Source organism: Jaculus jaculus, chromosome 2 (assembly GCF_020740685.1).
Source record: "Jaculus jaculus isolate mJacJac1 chromosome 2, mJacJac1.mat.Y.cur, whole genome shotgun sequence".
Classification (NCBI taxonomy): Eukaryota; Metazoa; Chordata; class Mammalia; order Rodentia; family Dipodidae; genus Jaculus; species Jaculus jaculus.
Genome location: NC_059103.1, coordinates 32,083,857 through 32,103,368, shown reverse-complemented (window position 1 = coordinate 32,103,368; position 19,512 = coordinate 32,083,857). Strand labels below are relative to the sequence as shown.

General features: G+C 49.8%; 2 protein-coding genes across 3 annotated transcripts in view; one reads left to right on the top strand and one right to left on the bottom strand.

Moving 5' to 3' along the window:
- Nucleotides 1-744: 744 nt before the first annotated feature.
- Rdh8 (retinol dehydrogenase 8) lies at nucleotides 745-7,212 on the bottom strand. The gene is made up of 6 exons (XM_004667411.2): nucleotides 7,110-7,212; nucleotides 3,252-3,413; nucleotides 2,288-2,467; nucleotides 1,706-1,799; nucleotides 1,057-1,240; nucleotides 745-960 (listed from the first exon to the last, which is right to left on the bottom strand). Exons 1-6 carry the CDS (start codon nucleotides 7,210-7,212, stop codon nucleotides 745-747), a joined length of 939 nt encoding a protein of 312 aa, XP_004667468.1.
- Nucleotides 7,213-12,029: 4,817 nt separating this feature from the next.
- The window catches only part of Col5a3 (collagen type V alpha 3 chain), a 61,601-nt gene continuing 54,118 nt past the window's right edge, over nucleotides 12,030-19,512 (top strand). The window contains exons 1-2 of one of the 2 annotated variants that reach the window (XM_045142794.1): nucleotides 12,030-12,117; nucleotides 19,352-19,510. In XM_045142794.1, the coding sequence (XP_044998729.1) occupies nucleotides 12,030-12,117; nucleotides 19,352-19,510 (247 nt within the window). Of the gene's footprint in view, nucleotides 12,118-19,348; nucleotides 19,511-19,512 lie in introns of both variants that reach the window. The other variant, XM_004667410.2, reaches the window with a different exon arrangement.

Here is a 19,512-nt window from a genome sequence, read left to right as displayed (position 1 = left end):
ACCCCAAGCCCTGCCCATCGTGCCCACCACAGTGAATGTGTGAGCACACCTATAATAATAATAATAATAATAATAATAATAATAATAATGATGTCTCCCTGGCATGGAAATAAGATTTTCTTATAAAATAATTTATTTTGGCTCAGGAAGTGGCTCAGTGGTGGAGCTTCTGCCTAGCATCAGTGGAGTCCATCCTCAGAAGAAAAAAGATATAAATGAATAAATACAAATGACATAAATGAAAAAAATGAATAAATGAATCAGTAAAATAATTTATTTAAGTAAACTTTTTTGAGAACAAAGCAGGAAGAACGTTAGACCTAAAATTGAATACAATGAAGACTGTTGGGCGGAGGCCAGCCAGTTGCAGGGCCGTGTATCTATACCCGCTGTTGGGGAGGATTGCTGGGGCTCCCTGGATAGCACTGGCCAAACAAGTGCGCTACAGGTTCAAGGACCCTGTTTTTAAGAAAAACTAAAGAAGAGAGTGACTGTGGAGGATCCTCAGCATCCCCTGGCCTCCAGATGCACCTGCACACACACGAACACACACACATATGCACATAACACACATATGCACATAACACACACATATGCACATAACACACACACAGTAAAATAAATACATTTAAAAACCCTTTCCTGAGAGCTTGACTGAATGAGTGTCTGGGTGGTCCAGTGAGCAGAGGGTAGACGACAGAACCCTGGGTATTTGCGTGTGAGGTGGGTCCGGCTCTTGTGGGCTCATCCCGGCCACACCCGCTTGGGGAGGCAGCCACAGGACAGGCACCGAAGGCCCAGGCTGAGGAGGCGTGGCCAGTGGAAGAGGAGTCGGTGCGTGGTTCTCACGTACAGGCTGCCCGACGGGCTCAAGGTTTTTAGTGCTGACAGCGGGAGGTAGCGGGCATTGGTCTGTGTGCGCAGGGGGGGTCTGGTCGAACTGATGACCTTGGCAATGACCTGTGGAATAGAATCTTGAGCCCTGGGATCCATGGAGTTCTTGGTGTTGCAACATATAAGCCCATCAGCCCTGGAGCACTCTCCTGGAGCACGCACCTGGGCCACATCGTAGGGACTCTGCCCCACAGAGCGGAAGAGCTCGCCGGAGAGCGGGAGGTACAAGTCCCGGAAGTAGCTCAGGGTGTCGGGGTCGGTGCCTGGAAACTCAGCCAGGGCACTCTGATTCAAGAGCTTGCCCTCAAATTCAGTGGCCACAGGGCCGGGCTCCACCAGGGAGATGCTGGGGGCAGTGACAGGGTTGGTGGGTATGGGACCCCAATTCATTTACTCTTCCATTTTGCCCAGAGCTGTCTCTTCTCCCGCGCCCCATTCCTCCCACCAGCATTTCCTTTTGCGATCTCCACTTCCCCCACTGCGTCTACTTCCTCAACCTTGACTTAGCTACTCTCTCCCCTCGTGCTTTCTTCTTTCTTTTTGAGACAGGGTCTCACGTAGCCCAGGCTGGTTTCATTATTTAGCCAAAGATGATCTTGAACTCCTCATCCTCCTGCCCCCACCACTTTAGTGCTGGGATTACAGACATGCACCACCACGCCAGGTTGATACAGTGCTATGGATAGAACACGGGGCTTCATGCATGTTAGGTAGGCACTCCTATTTTGAGCCATGTTCCCACCCTCTTTGCTATCTTGGCTTCTGCCCCACGATCTCCCTTTGCTCCTCACTGCCCAGATACCCGCCTCACAAGATATTGAATTGCCGCAGTTGGATAGCGAGACTCTCGAAGAATCCTTCCAAGGCAAACTTGGAGGCTGCGTAGACGTCATTGAATATGACACCTGGGGAGGAGAACTCTTGAAGAGGGCGGTTCTATTATGGACTTTGTGAGATGCAAAATGATGGGGTCTTTGAGACACAGAGCAAAGGGGACTTGCACATTAGAAGTGGGGTACAGATGAGGAAGGGGGTTTACAGGGACTCAAGGAGAAAGATCCCAAGGAGCAAGGATGGCAAGTAAGTGGCCTCTAGAATAGGATTGTGGCAGACATCACTAAGTTGTAATGGATCCTTTGGACTTAAAAGAGAAAAGTGAAAAGATGTTTTGGAGCTATTAAAAGTGAGGTTGATTCTGGGATGTGGATGGCACACATTGCATCACTGTCTTATTCCAAGGCAGGCATAATTAATCCATCCCAGAATTTTTTTCCTTTTGAGATTCAGAGTCTGTTTCAACACAGGTTCAATTAGAACATGAACTAAACTCTACTTGCCACCATTCCAGCTTGGGGTAGGGTCAGTCTCTTAGGGGTGGGTCCCTGTGGCTCACCCTGAAGCCCCATAACACTGCTGACCACCACGATGTGGCCCCTTCGCCTCCTCTTCATGCCTGGAAGCACTGCTTTGACCAGACGAACAGCTCCGAAAAAGTTGGTGTCAAAGACATTTTGCATGGTAGCTATACTGAGCCCCTCCAGGGGCCCCACCAGGCCGACTCCAGCATTGTTCACTAAAGTGAGGTGTAGAGAGTGTTATCTTGAAGTCGTCCTAATGACCACACCCGTGCTTCATGTCTAAGGTATCTTGAGTGGACACACAAGAGCCTGGGTGATGTTAACTTACTGTTTTTCACTCTGTATAATGTTTTGTATGCATGGGTGTGCCTGCACCAAGTTGTGGACTTTGGGTTTCTCCACATTCCACCTGTCACTGCCATTAGGCACCCAAGGATTACAGATGTGTGCAATACTGTGCATACATCTTTAGAGAGGTTCTGAGATTCCAAACTCTGGTTGGCAGGCTTGTGCAGCAATTGCCAACTGAGCCATCTCCCCAGCTCTCCCTGGGTGATGTTTAAACACTTTAGCATTTGTTGTACAGTGCCCTGGGGCCCTAGAGGATGGAAGAAGTACTGGAAACATAGTTTTGGTCATGCATGAGCAAGTCAGTGTAACTCCAAAATTGCATCAAAATGGGGACCCCCACCCTCCAGAGCAGACAGTGCAGGGACCGTGACTTGCTACTTCATCATCGCCCATGTCCAAGTGACTCATCAAAGTAATCTTCCCAACCACATGTGGTTCTCTCCTTGTGTGAGGATGTCTCTTCCATTAGGTCCACCCCACCCCTTGCTCCTCAGCTATGACTAGGGTCTTCAGCAAATACACTGGTGTTTCTGGCTCTTGACCAACTGATCTACCCTTAATCCAGGCCTAGAAATTTCAAGTCCTGGACCTTGTCTTGCTCAGGGTGTATACTTAGGGTTAGTGACTCCAGGGGCTGCAAAGTCTCACCCAGCACGTCCACTTGTCCTCCCTGGATGTGGCTGAGACACTGGGCCACTGACTCATCACTGCACACGTCCAGCTGCTCCACACTAAGGGTCTTTCCCAGAGCCTTTCCAGCAGCTGCCTCCAATGTCTCCTTCTTCCTCAGGTCTCTCATGGTGGCCACCACTGAGGACAGAGAGCAGAGATGGGATATGCACTGAGCTCCTTTGCCCAGGAGTTTTTTATGCTTTTTTCTGTTTGTTTGTTGTCTGTTCTTTCTTTCTGTCTGTCTGTCTGTCTCTCTCTGTCGTGTGTGTGTGTGTGTGTGTGTGTGTGTGTGTGTGTGTGTGTGTGCACGCGCACACGTACAAGCACAGGGTGAGCATGTAGAGGTCGAAGGACAGCTTCAGGCACTATCCACCTCTTTTGAGACAAGATCTCTCAGTGGTTTAGCTACATGGCCGGCCTGTGAGCCCCAGCAACCCTTCTGTGGCCCTTCCCCTCTGCTGGGTTTACAGGCACACACCAACATGTCTGTTTCCGCCCCCCCCACTAACACGGGTACTAGAGATTGGACTCATGCTTGTGAGGGAAGCACTTTACCAACAGAGCCATCTTCCCAGATCGGGTTTTGCTTTTTGAGACAGGCTTCTCTGTTTTCTCTGCTGGTCTCAAGTGTGTGAGACATCCACACGTGCAAGCACACCCAGGCTCCTGAACACATGGACTACAGATAGGTGCTGTCAGTTCAGTTTAGTTGTAGCTACTTACTTTGAGCCAGCATCACGCAGCTGAATCCTTCCTGGAACCATATGCACCATGTATGGAAAAAACAAATGACCACAGTTGCACTACACCACTGATTAATTTTAGCTTGGTGGAATTATGATTCTTGTTACATAAATCAAAATCAACACATTCAGACTCAGCAAGGTGAAGGTTCCTGCTATTTGCCCCTAGCCTGATTAGAATTGACTTCTTTTTTCTAGTGTATCTGTGTATGTTGTATGCATGCATGTACATGCATGTTTGTATGGTGTACTGGTGTGCATGTGTGTTTGTGTGTGCTATGCAGGTATGTGCTGTGTATGTGTGGGGTGTGTGTGCATATGTATTTATGTGTATGCACATGTGTGGGGACTAGAGGTTAGTGTAGGTCTACTCCTCTATGAATTATGTGCCTTATTTATTATCTAAATTTTTGTTTATTTATTTGGGTGCACATATTTGTGTGTGTGTGCATATGTGCATGCACACAGGCTTATGTGCACACTAAGGAATCTTGCTGTTTTATGTGGGTGCTGGGGAATCAAAACCCAGGCTAGCAAGCTTTGCAAGCAAGTACCTTTAACCTATATTCTCAGCCCCAATTCACCTCATTCTTTTTTTAAAAAAAATATTATTTACTTATTTGCAAGCAGGGAGAGATAGAAGAGAGATAGACAGAAAGAATGGGCATGCCAGGGCCTTCAGCCACTGCAAATGAACTCCAGACATATGCTCCTCTTTGTGCATCTGGCTTCATGTGGGTACTGGGGGATTGAACCCGGGTTGCTAGACTTTAGCTTTAACCACTAAGCAATCTCCAGCCCTCATCTAATTCTTTGACATGGGGTCTCACCGAACAAGCTGGTCAGTGAGCTCCAGGGCTTCCCTGTCTCCACCTTGCAAGTGCTGGGATTGCAGGAGTGTACCAGCACACCTGCTTGTACACGGCGCTGGAGTTCCAAACTCAGGTCCGCACGCTTGGAAGGCAGGCACTTTACCACTGAGTCATCTTCCCAGCCTCCACCCTTTTGTTGATCCCAGGATAGCCTTGACCTCTCAGCAATACCCCTGCTTTAGCCTCCCGAGTGCAGGGATTACAGATATACATGATTGTATGTGGCTCATACAAACGCATCTAGAATATATCTTGGCACATAGTAAACATACCTGTAACTCTGTGTCATGACTCAGATCTGTAATCCCTGCACTCAACAGACTGAGGCAGGAGGATCTTAAGTTCAAGGCCAGGCTGGGCTACAAAGTTAGAACTTGTCTCAACAATGACAGTGACAAACACAGCAGGCTGGGCATGTGGCTCAGCTGGTAGAGCGCTTGCCTGGCATGCACAAAGCCTGGGTTCCATCTCTAGCACCATATAAATTGGGTGTGGTGGCATAAATCTAATTCCAGAACTTAGGAAATAGAAACATGAGGATCACAAATTTAGGGTTATCCTTGGCTACATAGCAAGGTCCAGGCCAGCTCAGACTACATGAGACTCTGTCTAACAAACCAAAACAAAATGTAAAGCAAGTAAGGCCAGCCTGGGAAATTTAGATGAGTTCCAGGTCAGGCTGGGCTATAGTGAGACCCAACCTCGAAAAAACAACAAACAATTGGTGTTCACTTCTAGCCTTAAACATGCTCATGTGTGTGTGTGCCTGCACCTCCCTCCCCCGAGCAGCATTAGATGCCAGTCTGCTCACCCACAGGGACACAAGCTCTCTGCATGCTGGCATTCATACTTGCATGCTCAAAGCTGTGCACATCTCTAACTCAAAGGGCCGAGGGTGGGAGTGCCAGCCCAAATGAGGCAATGCCCTCACCACTAGCAGCCTGCTCTTAAGTAACAGGCCTGCTTGCCTTCAGCCTGCGCTGGGTCAGAGGTTCCTGTGCATGGGGTGCATGTTAAAGTAATGAACTGCAGGGACAAAAAGCCCCCTTAAGCCCCCAAGGTCAGACACTTAGTAAGAGGCTTATCTGGTAGCTGTAATCTAGGGCAGGTGGGGGAGCCAGCATCAGGGAACGACTGTTCTCGGAGGTTCTGGGGAGCTTCCTTAGGGAAGTCTCTTGGGATGGCCCTGCTAAAAATATCACCCCTCACCCGACACTGTCCTTATTTGCTTTATCATCATCAGACATGTTGCTACTTTTCTCTATTTTTCTCTCTCCTTTCCTTTCCCCTCCCTCCCTCCTTCCTTTACTTCTCTTTTTTTCTTGAGACAAAGTCTCTATGTATCTTGGGCTGGCCTGGAAATTACTATGTAGCCCAGGCTGGTGTCAAATTTACAATAATCCTCCCACCTCTGCCGCGCAAATGCATGTGCCACCACACCCAGCTTACGATTTCTTTTTATCTGTTTATTGCCTTTCTTTCCCCTCTTCTGTTGTACTACTACCCAGAGCTGATTTATTTTTTCCTTTTTCAGACAGAGTCTTTCTAGCCCACACTGATCTCAAACTCACCGTTCTCCTACTCTAGCCTCCTGAATGCTGGGATGACAGGTGTGTTCCACCACACCTGGCTCAGGGTTCACACACACGCACACACACACACACATACACACACACGGAGATGTTTTTGTTCACAACTCTGTTATCTGCCTGGCACACAATGCTAAGAACAATTTGTCAGATGAGGGGCTGAAGTGGTGGCTCAGCTGGTAAAGTGCTTGCCACAGCCACATGCAAACAAGTCTGAGAATCTGAGTTCAGATCCCTAGTACCCACAGTAAAAGCCAGGGTCTGAAACACCAGTGTTGGTGAGACAGACAGGAGGATCCCTGGGGGCCTCAATGGTTAGCCATATCAGTGAGCTCCACATTCAGTGAGAGACATTGTTTCAAAATATAAGGTGGAGGTCAATTGATGAAGACTTTCAATGTCAGTCTCTGGCCTTCACATGCACACACAGGTGTGCACACACATCCAAATACACACACACACACACACACACACACACACACAGAAATGTTTGTCAAGTGAGGGGGTGATCCATTGAGGAAAGGGGAGTCTGTCTACATGTAAGTCTCAAACTTGAAATTTACAACCCGGAGGGATGGGTGGGGTGGTGGAGGGGGACTGGAGGCTGCAGATCCGGGAGCTGTGTCTTACCCTGGTAGCGCTTCTTAGGGTCCTGAGCCAGCTGCACAGCAAGCTCTAGGCCAATTCCCGATGAACAACCAGAGATAAGCACAGTCTGGCTCTCGGAAGCCATGTTGATTCTCAACCTGGACTCATGACGTTACTTGCTCAGAGCCTCCCCTCCCCCATCCCACCATCCAACCTCAGCTCATCTCTCCCTTTTAAGCCCTATCCACCTGATCCTATGTGGAGTAAAGAGGCTCAGGGAGGACTCAATGATGTCCTGATCCTGGAGAGGACCTGAAGTCTCTATACCCCCAATACTTTCATCTGTCAAACATTTCTTCTTGGGGTCAGGCCTGAAAGTACACACCTATCATGTCAACTCCAGGGAAGCTGAGGTAAGAGGATGGAGACAATGCTTCTCAACATAAAATAATAAACAAAATAAAAACTAAATAGACCCTGGGTTTGATTACCAGCACCATGGTCATATATGAGCACACACATACACACACAAATTCATTTCTCATTCTTTAACTGCAATTCTCAACTGTTTTTTAAAAATAATTTTATTTTTATTTGAGAGAGAGAAAAAAAAAATAGCAGGGGGGGGGGATAGACTCCAGTCACTGCAAATGAACTCCAGATGCATGCACCCCCTTGTGCATCTGGCTTATGTGGGTCCTGGGTAATTGAACCTGATGTTTTGGCTTTGCAGGCAAATGCCTTAACTGCTAAGCTATCTCTCCAGCCCTCAACGTTTTAATTTTTGAGACAGGATCTCATATAGCCCAGGCTAGCCTCCAACTCACTATGTAGCCATTCAAGATGATCTTGAATTCTTTAATTAAAAAAATTATGTGCATGAGTGGGTGTGCTCATATGTGTATGTGTCAGGGTCTCTGGACACTGCACATGAATGCCAATCGAACTTTACTGGGTGGCTAGGATATTGAATCTAGGCTGACAGGCTTTGCAAGTCAGTGCTTTTAACAGCTGAACCATCTTCCCAGCTCCTGATCTTCAATTCTTGATCCGTTTGCTTGGGATCCCAGGACTGCACCTCTATGTCCCATTTATGCAGTGCTGGGGGTGGAACCCAGGGCTTTGTGCATGCTCGGTAAGCACTCTATCACGGAGCTATATCCTCGACCCCTCTTTCCTGGTTTTGACAGGTCCTCTGCAGCCTTGTCTCAGCCTTCGAAGTGCTGGAATACAGACCTGGACCATTATGCCTAGCATATAATTGCTTTTTAATTTTTATTATGACTGTAAATTATTCCTAGCAGAAAATGTTTCAGTAAGTGTAGGGAATGAGTGGGGGCATTTCTTCTCTTACTATCTGTACTCTGGTTGACACAGAAAGTGAGAGAAAGTGACAGAGTATGGTCCCAGAGGCTTTGTAGACATGTCAGAAGTCAGTTAGACTACAGGAAGAACTTTTTAGCAGGGCAGGGCATGGCTAGAACTTTGTGACAGTCTTCTGCTTGGGAAAGTTTCAGTCCCTGGAGAGGAAAGAGAGGCTGTGTGTGTTTTCCCTCTTCTTCCTCCATTCCAGGGGGGCCATCTCTTCCTCCAGCCAGATGGGGCCCCGCCCCTTCTCTCCAAGGACACAACAACGCTTTGTCTGAGGAGCCTAGGCTGAGAGGGAGCTGCCTGGGGCTCCTTGTACCCCTTGAGGACGGGGCCACCTCAGGCACCAGAACTCAGTCCTTGGATTTCTTCCTGGAAAAGTCCCCTAACATCTCTCATGTCTGTGCTTGTCCACCCTTCCTAGAGACAGACTCCTTCATTTGATGGGAACGATGAGCAGGATTAGGATTGGAGCCTGGTGTCCACGGGGGGGAGGGGGGCATTTTAAGGGTGAAACAGAAGGGGCTAGGCTGGAGGCTGGATTCCTTTCTTTGAAGATGAAGAGCTATGAAAAGAGCTGGGGTGTGGCTCAGTGGTAGAACTTTTCTTTCACATATGTGAGGCCCTGGGTTCCATTCCCAGCATGGCAGAATTTTAAATAAAATTTTAAAATTTATGTTATTTATTTGAGGGGGAGAGAGGGAGGTATGGATGCACCAGGGCCTTCATCCACCGCAAATGATCTCAGATGCACATGCCACCTTGTGCATTTGGCTTTACATGGGTCCTGGGGAATCAAGCCTGGTCCTTTGCCTTTGCAGTAAGTGCCTTAAGGTGTAAGCCATCTCACCAGCCCAACAAAATTTTAAAACAAAGTTGCTAGAAAGCCAAAACTGTGTTTTGGAATCTATGCTAAGAGTGTAGGAATGGAGTTTAGTGGGCAAAGCTCTTGTCTAGCCTGCATGAGGCCATGGGCTTGACCCCAGTACTGCATACAGGGGGTATAATGGCACATGTCTGTCATGCCAGCATTTAAGAGGTGGAGATCTCAAGGTCACCCTTGGCTACATAGCAAATTCAAGGCTCGCCTGGCTACATGAGAGTCTGTCTCAGAAGAGGTAGGCCAAGGGGAGGAGCAGGAAGAAGAAATAAACAGGGGAGATGGTTTAGTGAATAAGCTGCTGACCACATGAGTGCTGGGACTTGAGTGTAAATTCTCAGTACCCACCACCCACCTAAAGACTGGGCTAGTGTGGGGGCCTGCCTGTAACCTCCAGGCTTGAGAGGCTGAGATGGAGGGGAGCCAGAGGTCACAGGGCAAGCTGGCTAGCTGCGCCAGTTGAATCAGTCAGCTCTGGGCTCAAGTGATACCTGCCTCCATCAAAAAGGTGGCGAGCAATGGAAAAGGCAACTGGGATCAAGCTGTGACCTTCCTGTGTGCACACGCCTGTGCCTGTGAATACACATGCCCCACTCTTCCATGTATGTGAGCACACAATGCATGTGAGCATGCATACTCCACTCTTACTTCCACGTATGTGCACGAGTCATACATGTGTGCATGCATACCCCACTCTTACTTCCACATATGTGCACACAGCCATACATGTGAGCATGCATACCCCACTCTTACTTCCATGTATGTGCACAAAGTCACACATGTGAGCATGCATACCCCACTCTTACTTCCACGCATGTGCACGAGTCATACATGTGAGCATGCCTACCCCACTCTTACTTCCATGTATGTGCACACAGCCATACGTGTGAGCATGCCTACCCCACTCTTACTTCCACGTATGTGAACACAGCCATACATGTGAGCATGCCTACTCCACTCTTACTTCCACGTATGTGCACACAGCCATACATGTGTGCATGCCTACCCCACTCTTACTTCCACGTATGTGAACACAGCCATACATGTGAGCATGACTACCCCATTCTTCCACGTATGTGCACGAGTCATACATGTGAGCATGCCTACCCCACTCTTACTTCCACGTATGTGCACACAGCCATACATGTGAGCATGCCTACCCCACTCTTACTTCCACGTATGAGCACACAGCCATACATGTGAGCATGCCTACCCCACTCTTACTTCCACGTATGTGCACACAGCCATACATGTGAGCATGCATACCCCACTCTTACTTCCACGTATGAGCACACAGCCATACATGTGAGCATGCCTACCCCACTCTTACTTCCACGTATGTGCACAAGTCATACATGTGAGCATGCATACCCCACTCTTACTTCCACGTATGTGCACACAGCCATACATGTGAGCATGCATACCCCACTCTTACTTCCACGTATGTGCACAAAGTCATACGTGTGAGCATGCCTACCCCACTCTTACTTCCACGTATGTGCACAAAGTCATACGTGTGAGCATGCCTACCCCACTCTTACTTCCACGTATGTGCATGAGTCATACATGTGAGCATGCATACCCCACTCTTACTTCCACATATGTGCACGAGTCATACATGTGATCATGCCTACCCCACTCTTACTTCCACGTATGTGCGCACACAAGTGCATGTGAACAGGTACACTCCACACTCTTACATTCATGTACACACCCATGCATATGAACACCCCCACCATTCTTACATCCATGTATGTACAGAACCTGCATGTGAACATCACCCACACACTCCTGCATCTATGTATGTGCACACACATGCATGTGAACTCACATACCTCACACTCTTAAATCCATGCATGTGCACACACATGCATGCGACCATGCATATCCCCACACTTACACCCATGTTTGTGCACACACTTGCATGTGAACAATTTCCACAGTCTTACATCCATGCACATGCACACACATTTATGTGAACACACATACCCCACTCTCTTGCATTCGAGCACATGCGTGCATGCATGTGATCATGCACCCCGCCCTTACTCCCCTGTATGTGCACACACATGCACGCGAACACACATACCTGCACTCTTACACACACATGCATGTGAACACGCACCCCCGCTCTGACAGTGAAGGCGGCGGGGTTGCAGACAGGCGGTCATGAGATTTGCATGGACAAGCTTGGGGGATCTTCTGTGAGCCCTGGTGTCAGTGTCGTGGTGGAAGCAGCGTCCTAAGTAGCTGTGGGATGAAACCGTGAGCCCTCCTTCGGGGACTTGAGACAAAAGGTGTAAAGCCGCATCGTGTCCGAAAGCAGAGACTGAAGACCTGATTCAAGCTGGGATTGCCTGTGGGGTGGGGGTGGCCGGTGGAGGGGGTCTAGCAGAAGGCTGGACCCCAGTTCTCGGCTGCAGGGAGCGGTAGGTCTCCCCCACTGCGGGCCCGCGGGTGGGGCGGCACCCGCGCCGGCCAATCCTCTGGCGGCGCAAACTTTTCCCTCCTTCCTGCCGCGGGTCGCCGCCTCCCCCGCCTGGCCCGGCCCTGCCCCGCGCTGGAGCAGGGCGCGGTCGGGCGCGGCCTCGGGCAGTCGCCTGCGTTTCGGATCGCGAGGCAGCGGGCCGCCGCGGGGCCTGCGCGGAGCCGCCCCGGACCGGCCCGACGCCCCACTCACGGCCCTTCGTCCTCGGCGCCAGGACCCCGCGGGCATGGGAAGCTGCCGGAACCCCGGCCCGCCGCCCGCCGGACTCGGCCTGCTCCTGGCCGCGCTGCAGCTTCTGTCCCGGACCCTGGCTGGTGAGCCCGGAGGGAGGGTGCAGCACTTGGGGTACAGGAGAGACTTCCCAGACGGGATAGAGAATACGGCTGTGCCAAGGGGTGGGCCGTGCGTGTGGGACTCGTGGGTGTCTCTGCCACTGGTTTGAGGGTGTGACAGCTGCGGGGGGCGGCGGTGTCCAGTAAATCACGAGATTGTGTTTCGTGGCGGGGAATGCCTGCAATCCCAGGATTGGGAGGCTGAGGCAGGGGCATCGCCAGTTGGAAGCCACGCTGGACTACATAGGGGATGCAGAGCCAGCTCGGGCTTCATTGCCAGACCCGGTCTCAAAAGAGGAATGTGAGCTGGGACTGGTGGCCTCAGCCCTCAGAAGCCAGAGGTAGGAGATTCTCTGTGAGTTTGAGACCAGCCTGTGCTACAGAATGAGTTCCAGGTCATCCTGGACCAGACTGAGACCTGCTTATTAAAAGAAGAAAGAGAGCCGGGCGAGGTGGTGCACGCCTTTAATACCAGCACTCGCGAGGCAGAGGTAGGAGGATCGACATGAGTTCAAGGCCACCCTGAGACTATATAGTGAATTCCAGGTCAGCCTGGGCTAAAGCGAGACCCTACCTCGAAAAAACAAAAAAGAAGAAAGAAAAAAAGAAGGCAGTAATTAATAAGTGTGTGCAACCACTTGAAGTATGCAAGCTTAGATATGGACGTTGACTAGAATTGTATAAATATGGGCGACGGTCCCTGGAAGGGTGCTTATCCAAAGATATGAGCATGGTGTGTGTGTGTGTGTGTGTGTGTGTGTGTGTGTGTGTTTAGAGTCAGGGTCTCATGTGGTTCAGGATGGCTTCAAACTCTCCATATAGCCAAAGATGCACTTGAACTGATCCTCCTGCCTCCGCCTCCCCATTGCTGGCATTACAGGCCTGCGTCGCGTCACCACACGCAGATTGAGTGGCGCTGCAGATCGAATCCAGGGGTTCATGCATGCTAAGTAAGCACTGTACCAATAGAGCCACATCCCCAGTCCTGTAGGGCTGATTTTAGACTGATCATGTGTTACGGGTGTGGTCATATGTCTCTAGTTGGTCCTGCAAGGGCCGTACTTGTGATTTTGATTACCCAGGAGGACGTGAGTGGCTGACTCTGAGGTGGGTCGGGGTGGGTGACTGTAAGAAATGGTGATTCAGGAGATCCACAATTACCTTTGCAAATGACTTCACCTCTCTCATCTTCCTTCTCTCCCCCACTCCCCGTCCCCTCCCCCAGCACACACTCCCCAGAGCCAATGTCAGCACCACGGACAGGGCCTTGGGGAGGGGCGAGGCAAAGCGGGGCGGCGCACAGGGCTGGACCGGAGAGCTGAAAGTGGAAGTTGCTCCCCACCCCAGCAGAGCATGGGGTGTTTGTCCTGAGGAATTTCTCAGTCCCCCTCCAGGGGTCCCTAGGGGACCAGGGACGATGAGTCAGCGCTGACACACACCCAGCTGTGAGCATCTGGCCGGATGCCCCCCAGCCACGCCCCACAGAGTTCTGGGTGGGTGGGTAGAAGGGTGGTCCAGTGGTGAAGGGGGACATTCTGGACTCTTGTGGTGGATCACCAGGTTTTCTCTTATCCAGAGGATCCCAGAACTGCTATATCATTAAGGTGAGCTCAGTCTCCCAGTTCTGGGGTACACACACCCCACTCCACTTTCTCATTTTTCTCCCCAGTTCAGGGAAGTGCCTTGCCCACCCACGTGGGTAATCCCATCTTGGCCAGTGCCCATTCCCACACTCTCATAGCCCCAGAATCATGCACTCTCAGGCATTTATTTGGAATATAAAACCCCTGAGACAACAAGAATGTGTTAATACCGTGGCCACGCCCTGGCAACCTCAACATAAGATCACTCTCCTTTCCTTTCAAATTCTCACACATGCTGCCCTCTGGCACACAGCCTGAGGTCAACACTCACCGCAAATCGCCCACTCGCTTGGTCACATTTTCCCATAGACTGCTTGGAAGGAATCTCCCATGGGTTAGAGCCACAGGCTTACATTGTAAATTTGACCTGTAGGATGTACAAGGTTGCAATCTCATGGCAAGAGTCCTCATTCACACTGAAACAAAACCATGTATCAAACAGCTGTATCAATTTTTTTCCAGCACAACACATGGACACCCCAACCTACACTTGCAAATTCTTTAAATCTTTTATTATTATTGCCGTCGTCATCATCATTATTTTGTACATGGGCATGTGTGTGCCATGGCATGTGTATGGCCTTCAGAGGATAAGCTCGGGTTGTTGGTCTGTCTTTCCACCATATCTCAGATAGAGTCTCATTGTTTGCTGCTGCAAAGTGTATCAATTTCTTTCTTGTTGCTGGACAGAGTACCTCACTAGAAGCGGCTGGTGGAAGGAAAGAGTGTTCTGGCTTGCAGCTCGCGAGGGGAGCCCATCGTGGCAGGGGCAGCGGGGCGGGCCCGGGAGGCAGCTCAGTCATCGCATCAGCAGGGAAGATTACAGAGAGATGAACCATGAATGCTCAGCTAGCCTTCACCCTGAAAGCATGATTTGTTGGTTTGCATATATGTATATAGGAACACACTGGGCCCTCTTGCTGCTGCAAAGGAACTCAAGATGCTTGAACTGCTTTTTACATGTGCTTATGTGAGTGGCTTGGAAATTGAACCCAGGTTGACAGCATGCCAGCACCTTTAACCCCTGAGCCATCTTTCCAGTCCCCCAGAACTTTTTCCTTTTTTTAAAATGGGTCCTTTATATTTTTTGAACTTCTTTTGTTTGTTTTTATTTATGTGAGAGTGACAGATAGACAGAGAAAGAGGAAGAGAGAGAGAGAGAGAGACAGAGACAGAGACAGAGAGAGAATGGGCATGCTGGGGCTTCCAGCTACTGCAGACAAACTCCAGATGCATGCACCTCCTTACGTGGATCCTGGGGAATTGAGCCTCGAACTGCCTTTAGGCTTCACAGGCAAGTGCTTAACTGCTAAGCCATCTCTCCAGCCCCTTTTTTGAAAAACAAAAACTCATTTATGTATTTGCAAGGAGAGAGAGAAAGAGAGATAATGAATGGACATGCCAGCATCTCTAGCCACTGCAAATGAACTTCAGATGCATGTACCACTTTGTGCATCTGGTTTTATGTGGGTATTGGGGAATTGAACCTGGGACCTTGGGCTTTGAAAGCAAGCACCTTAACTGCTGAGCCATATGTCCAGCTCTGCTTTCTCCTTTTTATACAATCCAGGAATGCAGCCCATGGGGTGGTGCTGCCAATAGTTGGGGTGAGTCCTCCTCCTCAAGCAGCCTAATGTAGAAAATTCCCTCACAGACATGACCAAAGATTTGTTTCCATGGTGAATCTAAATCCTGTCAAGTTGACACTCAGAGATGAACCATCGCAGAAGGCCCTGAGCTTCAGGATTCTCTCGACTCTGCCTCTAGTTACTGTAGGTAGGATTAGGTGGGATTACAGATGCATTAGCTGCCTGGTTGTCTGGGTGTACATGGGTGCTGGGAATCCAAATCTGGTCTGGGGGATTGTGAAACAGGTGCTTTTAGCCACTGAGCCACCACCCCAACTCCACACTCATGCACATATCTAGCGAGGTGGGCCCCATCCATGATCCAGCCTTGTCCCTATCCACCTACCTCCACATCTTAGATCTCACCCAGAATCATGCTGGTGCCCTGACCAGCATAGAGCAGATGGTATGTATGTGTGGGGAGAGTATGGGCTGTGCCCCTGGCAACCCACTCAATGCCTTCTTGTGTGTCTCCTTGTCAGCAAGCCAGCTATGGAAAGAAAGGGCAGTCAGTTTCTGAAAGGTCATTACAAAAGGGACACAAAATTGAAGCAGGAATCCTTTGTGTCAGATGCCAGGAAGAACTTTTGAAATGTGAGTGAGGGACTGGGGAGATGTTTGGTGGATAAAGCACTTGTCCTGAAAGCGTGGGTACTGAGGTCAAGCATTTTTTTAAAATCTTATTTGTTGGTACATGTGTGTACATGTGTGTGTACATGCCATCAGAGCCTCTTTTCCCTGAGAAAAAACACCAGGCACTTGCACCATGTTTTGTGTCTGGATTACATGACTGGCTTGAGAATTGAGCCTAGTCCAGCAGGCTTTGTAAGCAAAGACCTTTAACCACCAAGCCATCTTCCTATATCTGTAATGCCTATGGCAAGAAGGGAGTGGAGACAGAATTGCCCAGTGACTCGATGGCTGGCTATGCTGGTGAACACCACAGCGAACAAAAACCTACCTCAAACAAGGTGGAAGGTGAGGACTGACCCCTGAAGTTGTCCTTTGATCTCCATAAGTGTGCCATTGTATGCACACATATGAACACATGCACATACATAAAAATATTACACACACAATAAATGTGCATGAACAATGTGCAAAGGGAGACACTATTGCATAGAAACTGGGGGTGTGGGACTTTATGCAGGGTGAGGTCGTGATCTGAGTCTTTCCCTGGGTTCTCAGGCTGGACAGGAGACAGCTGGGATGACTGGTCCACTGGGGAGTGACTTTTGTGGTCAACAGAGCCTGAGAGCTCACGTCTCAGCCCCAGAGGGCTGTAACCCAAATACCTCTTAATGACAGCCTGGCCAGGGAATTATATATGGAGAGGGAGATGAAGAGGAAAAAGTTAGAGGGGAGAGGAGGGGAAGAGGGAGGTGCTAGACTGTGGTCAAAGAACTAACCAAATACCAAGAGATAGAGCCAAGTGCAGTGGGACGCACCTGCAATCCCAGCACTTGGGAGGCTGAGGTAGGAGGACCTGTGTGAATTCGAGGCTCGCATAGGCAAGAGAGTGAGACCCTGTCTCAAGAAATAAAACTGCAGCCTGGTGTGGTGGCACATGCCTTTAATCCCAGCACTTGGGAGGCAGAAGTAGGAAAATCACCATGAGTTCAAGGCCAGCCTGGGACTACATAGTGAGTTCCAGGTCAGGCTGGTCTAGAGTGAGACTCTACTTCAAATAAAATCAAAACAGAAAACAACCCCCCTGCTCTGCAAAGAACTGAGGAGATGGCTAAGGGGTTAAAGATGCTTGCTTGCAAAGCCTGTGTTGGCCTGGGTTCAATCCCCAGCCCAGTAAAGCCAGATGCCCATTTGTGCAATAGCAAGAGACCTTAACTTACCCATTCACCACATGCAAATAAATAAATATTTTATTTTATTTTTTATTTTTATTTTTTTGTTTATTTGAGAGCGACAGACACAGAGAGAAAGACAGGTAGAGGGAGAGAGAGAGAATGGGCGTGCCAGGGCTTCCAGCCTCTGCAAACGAACTCCAGACGTGTGCGCCCCCTTGTGCATCTGGCTAACGTGGGACCTGGGGAACCGAGCCTCGAACCGGGGTCCTTAGGCTTCACAGGCAAGCGCTTAACCGCTAAGCCATCTCTCCAGCCCAATAAATAAATATTTTTTAAAGAAAAATGCCCCTCCAAACAAAGACCCCCAAAATGAAAAAATTAAATGCCAAGAGATGGAGGGATTAAAATTGATTAAAAAAAAACCAAAAAACAGATCTTACTTTAGCCCAGGGTGACCTGAAACTCACTTTGTAGCCCAGGCTAGCCTTGAGCTCACATTAGTCCTCTACCTCAGTCTCCCGGTCCTAGGAGTACTTTGCTGAGCCACCACACTCAGCTTGAAGTTAATTATTGGCTGTTTGTTTGATTCCAAGTAGAGCAGAAAGTGGAAGGGATAGGAGAGATGGAAAGAGCAAGGGGGAGTAGGGACTGGAACAGGGCTCTGCAGCACTTGGAGAATGGGGGTTCCAACCTGGTGATAGCATCGGGGGTCCTCATCCAAGCCCCTATTACCCCAAATATGGCCCCCAACCCAGTTCCCAAGAATGGGATCAGTATAGATGCCCCTTGGGTGAGCTCATGGCAGATTCTCGGCTCCTGCCAAGAGCTTGGGTCAGGGGGTTAGTGGGACAGTCTGCTGAGGTTGGGGGATGGGATAGGGCAGGGGTTTTGGGCTCAGGGGAAGCCCCAGAACACCCTGCCCAGGCCATGTGGTTCTACTTAAAATATTGGCTGGGCTGCCTGGGGTGGGGCCTGAGGATGGCCTGGATTAGAGGCTGGCTGGGCCAGATTTGTCCCTTCCTTTGCTGAAATGAGGTGGGGGGGGGGGAGGGCCAGAGGAGGAGGCTGGGAAGTTATCAGAGGGAGCTAGTCAGAAGGAGGAGGTCAGAGAATAATGGGCTGTGATGCAGCTCAGTGGGTACCGTGCATGAAACCCTTGATTGGATCCCAGAGCCACATAAGTGGGGCATGGTGGACCATGCCTATATCTTAGCACTCAGGGTGCAGAGGTGGGAGGGTCAGTAATTCAAGATCATCCTTGGGTACATAGCAAATTTGAGGCTAGCCTGGGCTACATGAGACCCTCTCTCAAAGAAAGAAAGAAAGAAACAAACACAAAAAAACGGGGAGGTCCCAGGTGAGATGAAGGAGGGTGGGAAAGTCAAGGGAGGAGGTTAGAGTCAGGGGAAATTGAGGAAGGAAGCCCTTGGGGTGGTGGTGAGAGGGAAGACAGTGGAAGTTGTGAGGGGCTGTGGACAAAAGGAGAAGCTCATGGGCCTAGTGGTGAAAAGGATGAGGCATGGACGCTCGTCAGAGGGTGAACATGGGGTCTGGAGGCCAGAGGAACTGGAGGTCATACACAGAGGCAGGCAGTGGGGATGAAGGAAGGATCCCCCCCCCCCTTTCTCCTGGATTTCCCCTGGCAAGGGTAATTAGACTGGGAAGCAGCCTCCGGTAGCCCGTGCAGGGAGCCTGGAGAAGGGACAGTTTGGCTCTGGGGCTCAGGCCAGGAAGCTTTGATTCATCCCAGAATTAGGTCAGCTTTTTTTTTGTCACCAAAAACTAAGAGAAATAACCACAGTCAACAATCTCATGTGGCTGGAACATCTGTGGGGTTCTTGGAGGTGGGGAGGTGGGTTGCTGGCCCTGGGATGGATCTTTCCTTCTTTCTGCACAATAAATACACTTGTGGGGAGAGGGAGTCCCTCAAACCTGAGCAACTACCTTGGAGTCCTGTGTTAGCTCTTTTTTGTTGTTGTTTTTCTTGATTTTGAGATATGCTTTCACTAAGTTGCTCAGGCTGAACTTGAACTTGGGATCCCCTGCCTCAAACTGTGAGTCTGAGATGACAGCCTGTGTCATTACGACTAGCTCCTGGCTTGGTCTAACCGTCCTTCAACCCGGCTTCTCCCTGCAGCAGAGCCTGTGGACGTGCTCACAGCCTTGGGTATACGTGGGAGCCATGCTGGGGTTCCTCAGGTTCCTGGCTTCTGCCCCCAGAGGGCTCCACAGGGTGACCAGGCATTCAGAGTGGGCAGGACCAGCATACTCAGTGTCCCCACATGGGAGCTCTTTCCAGGT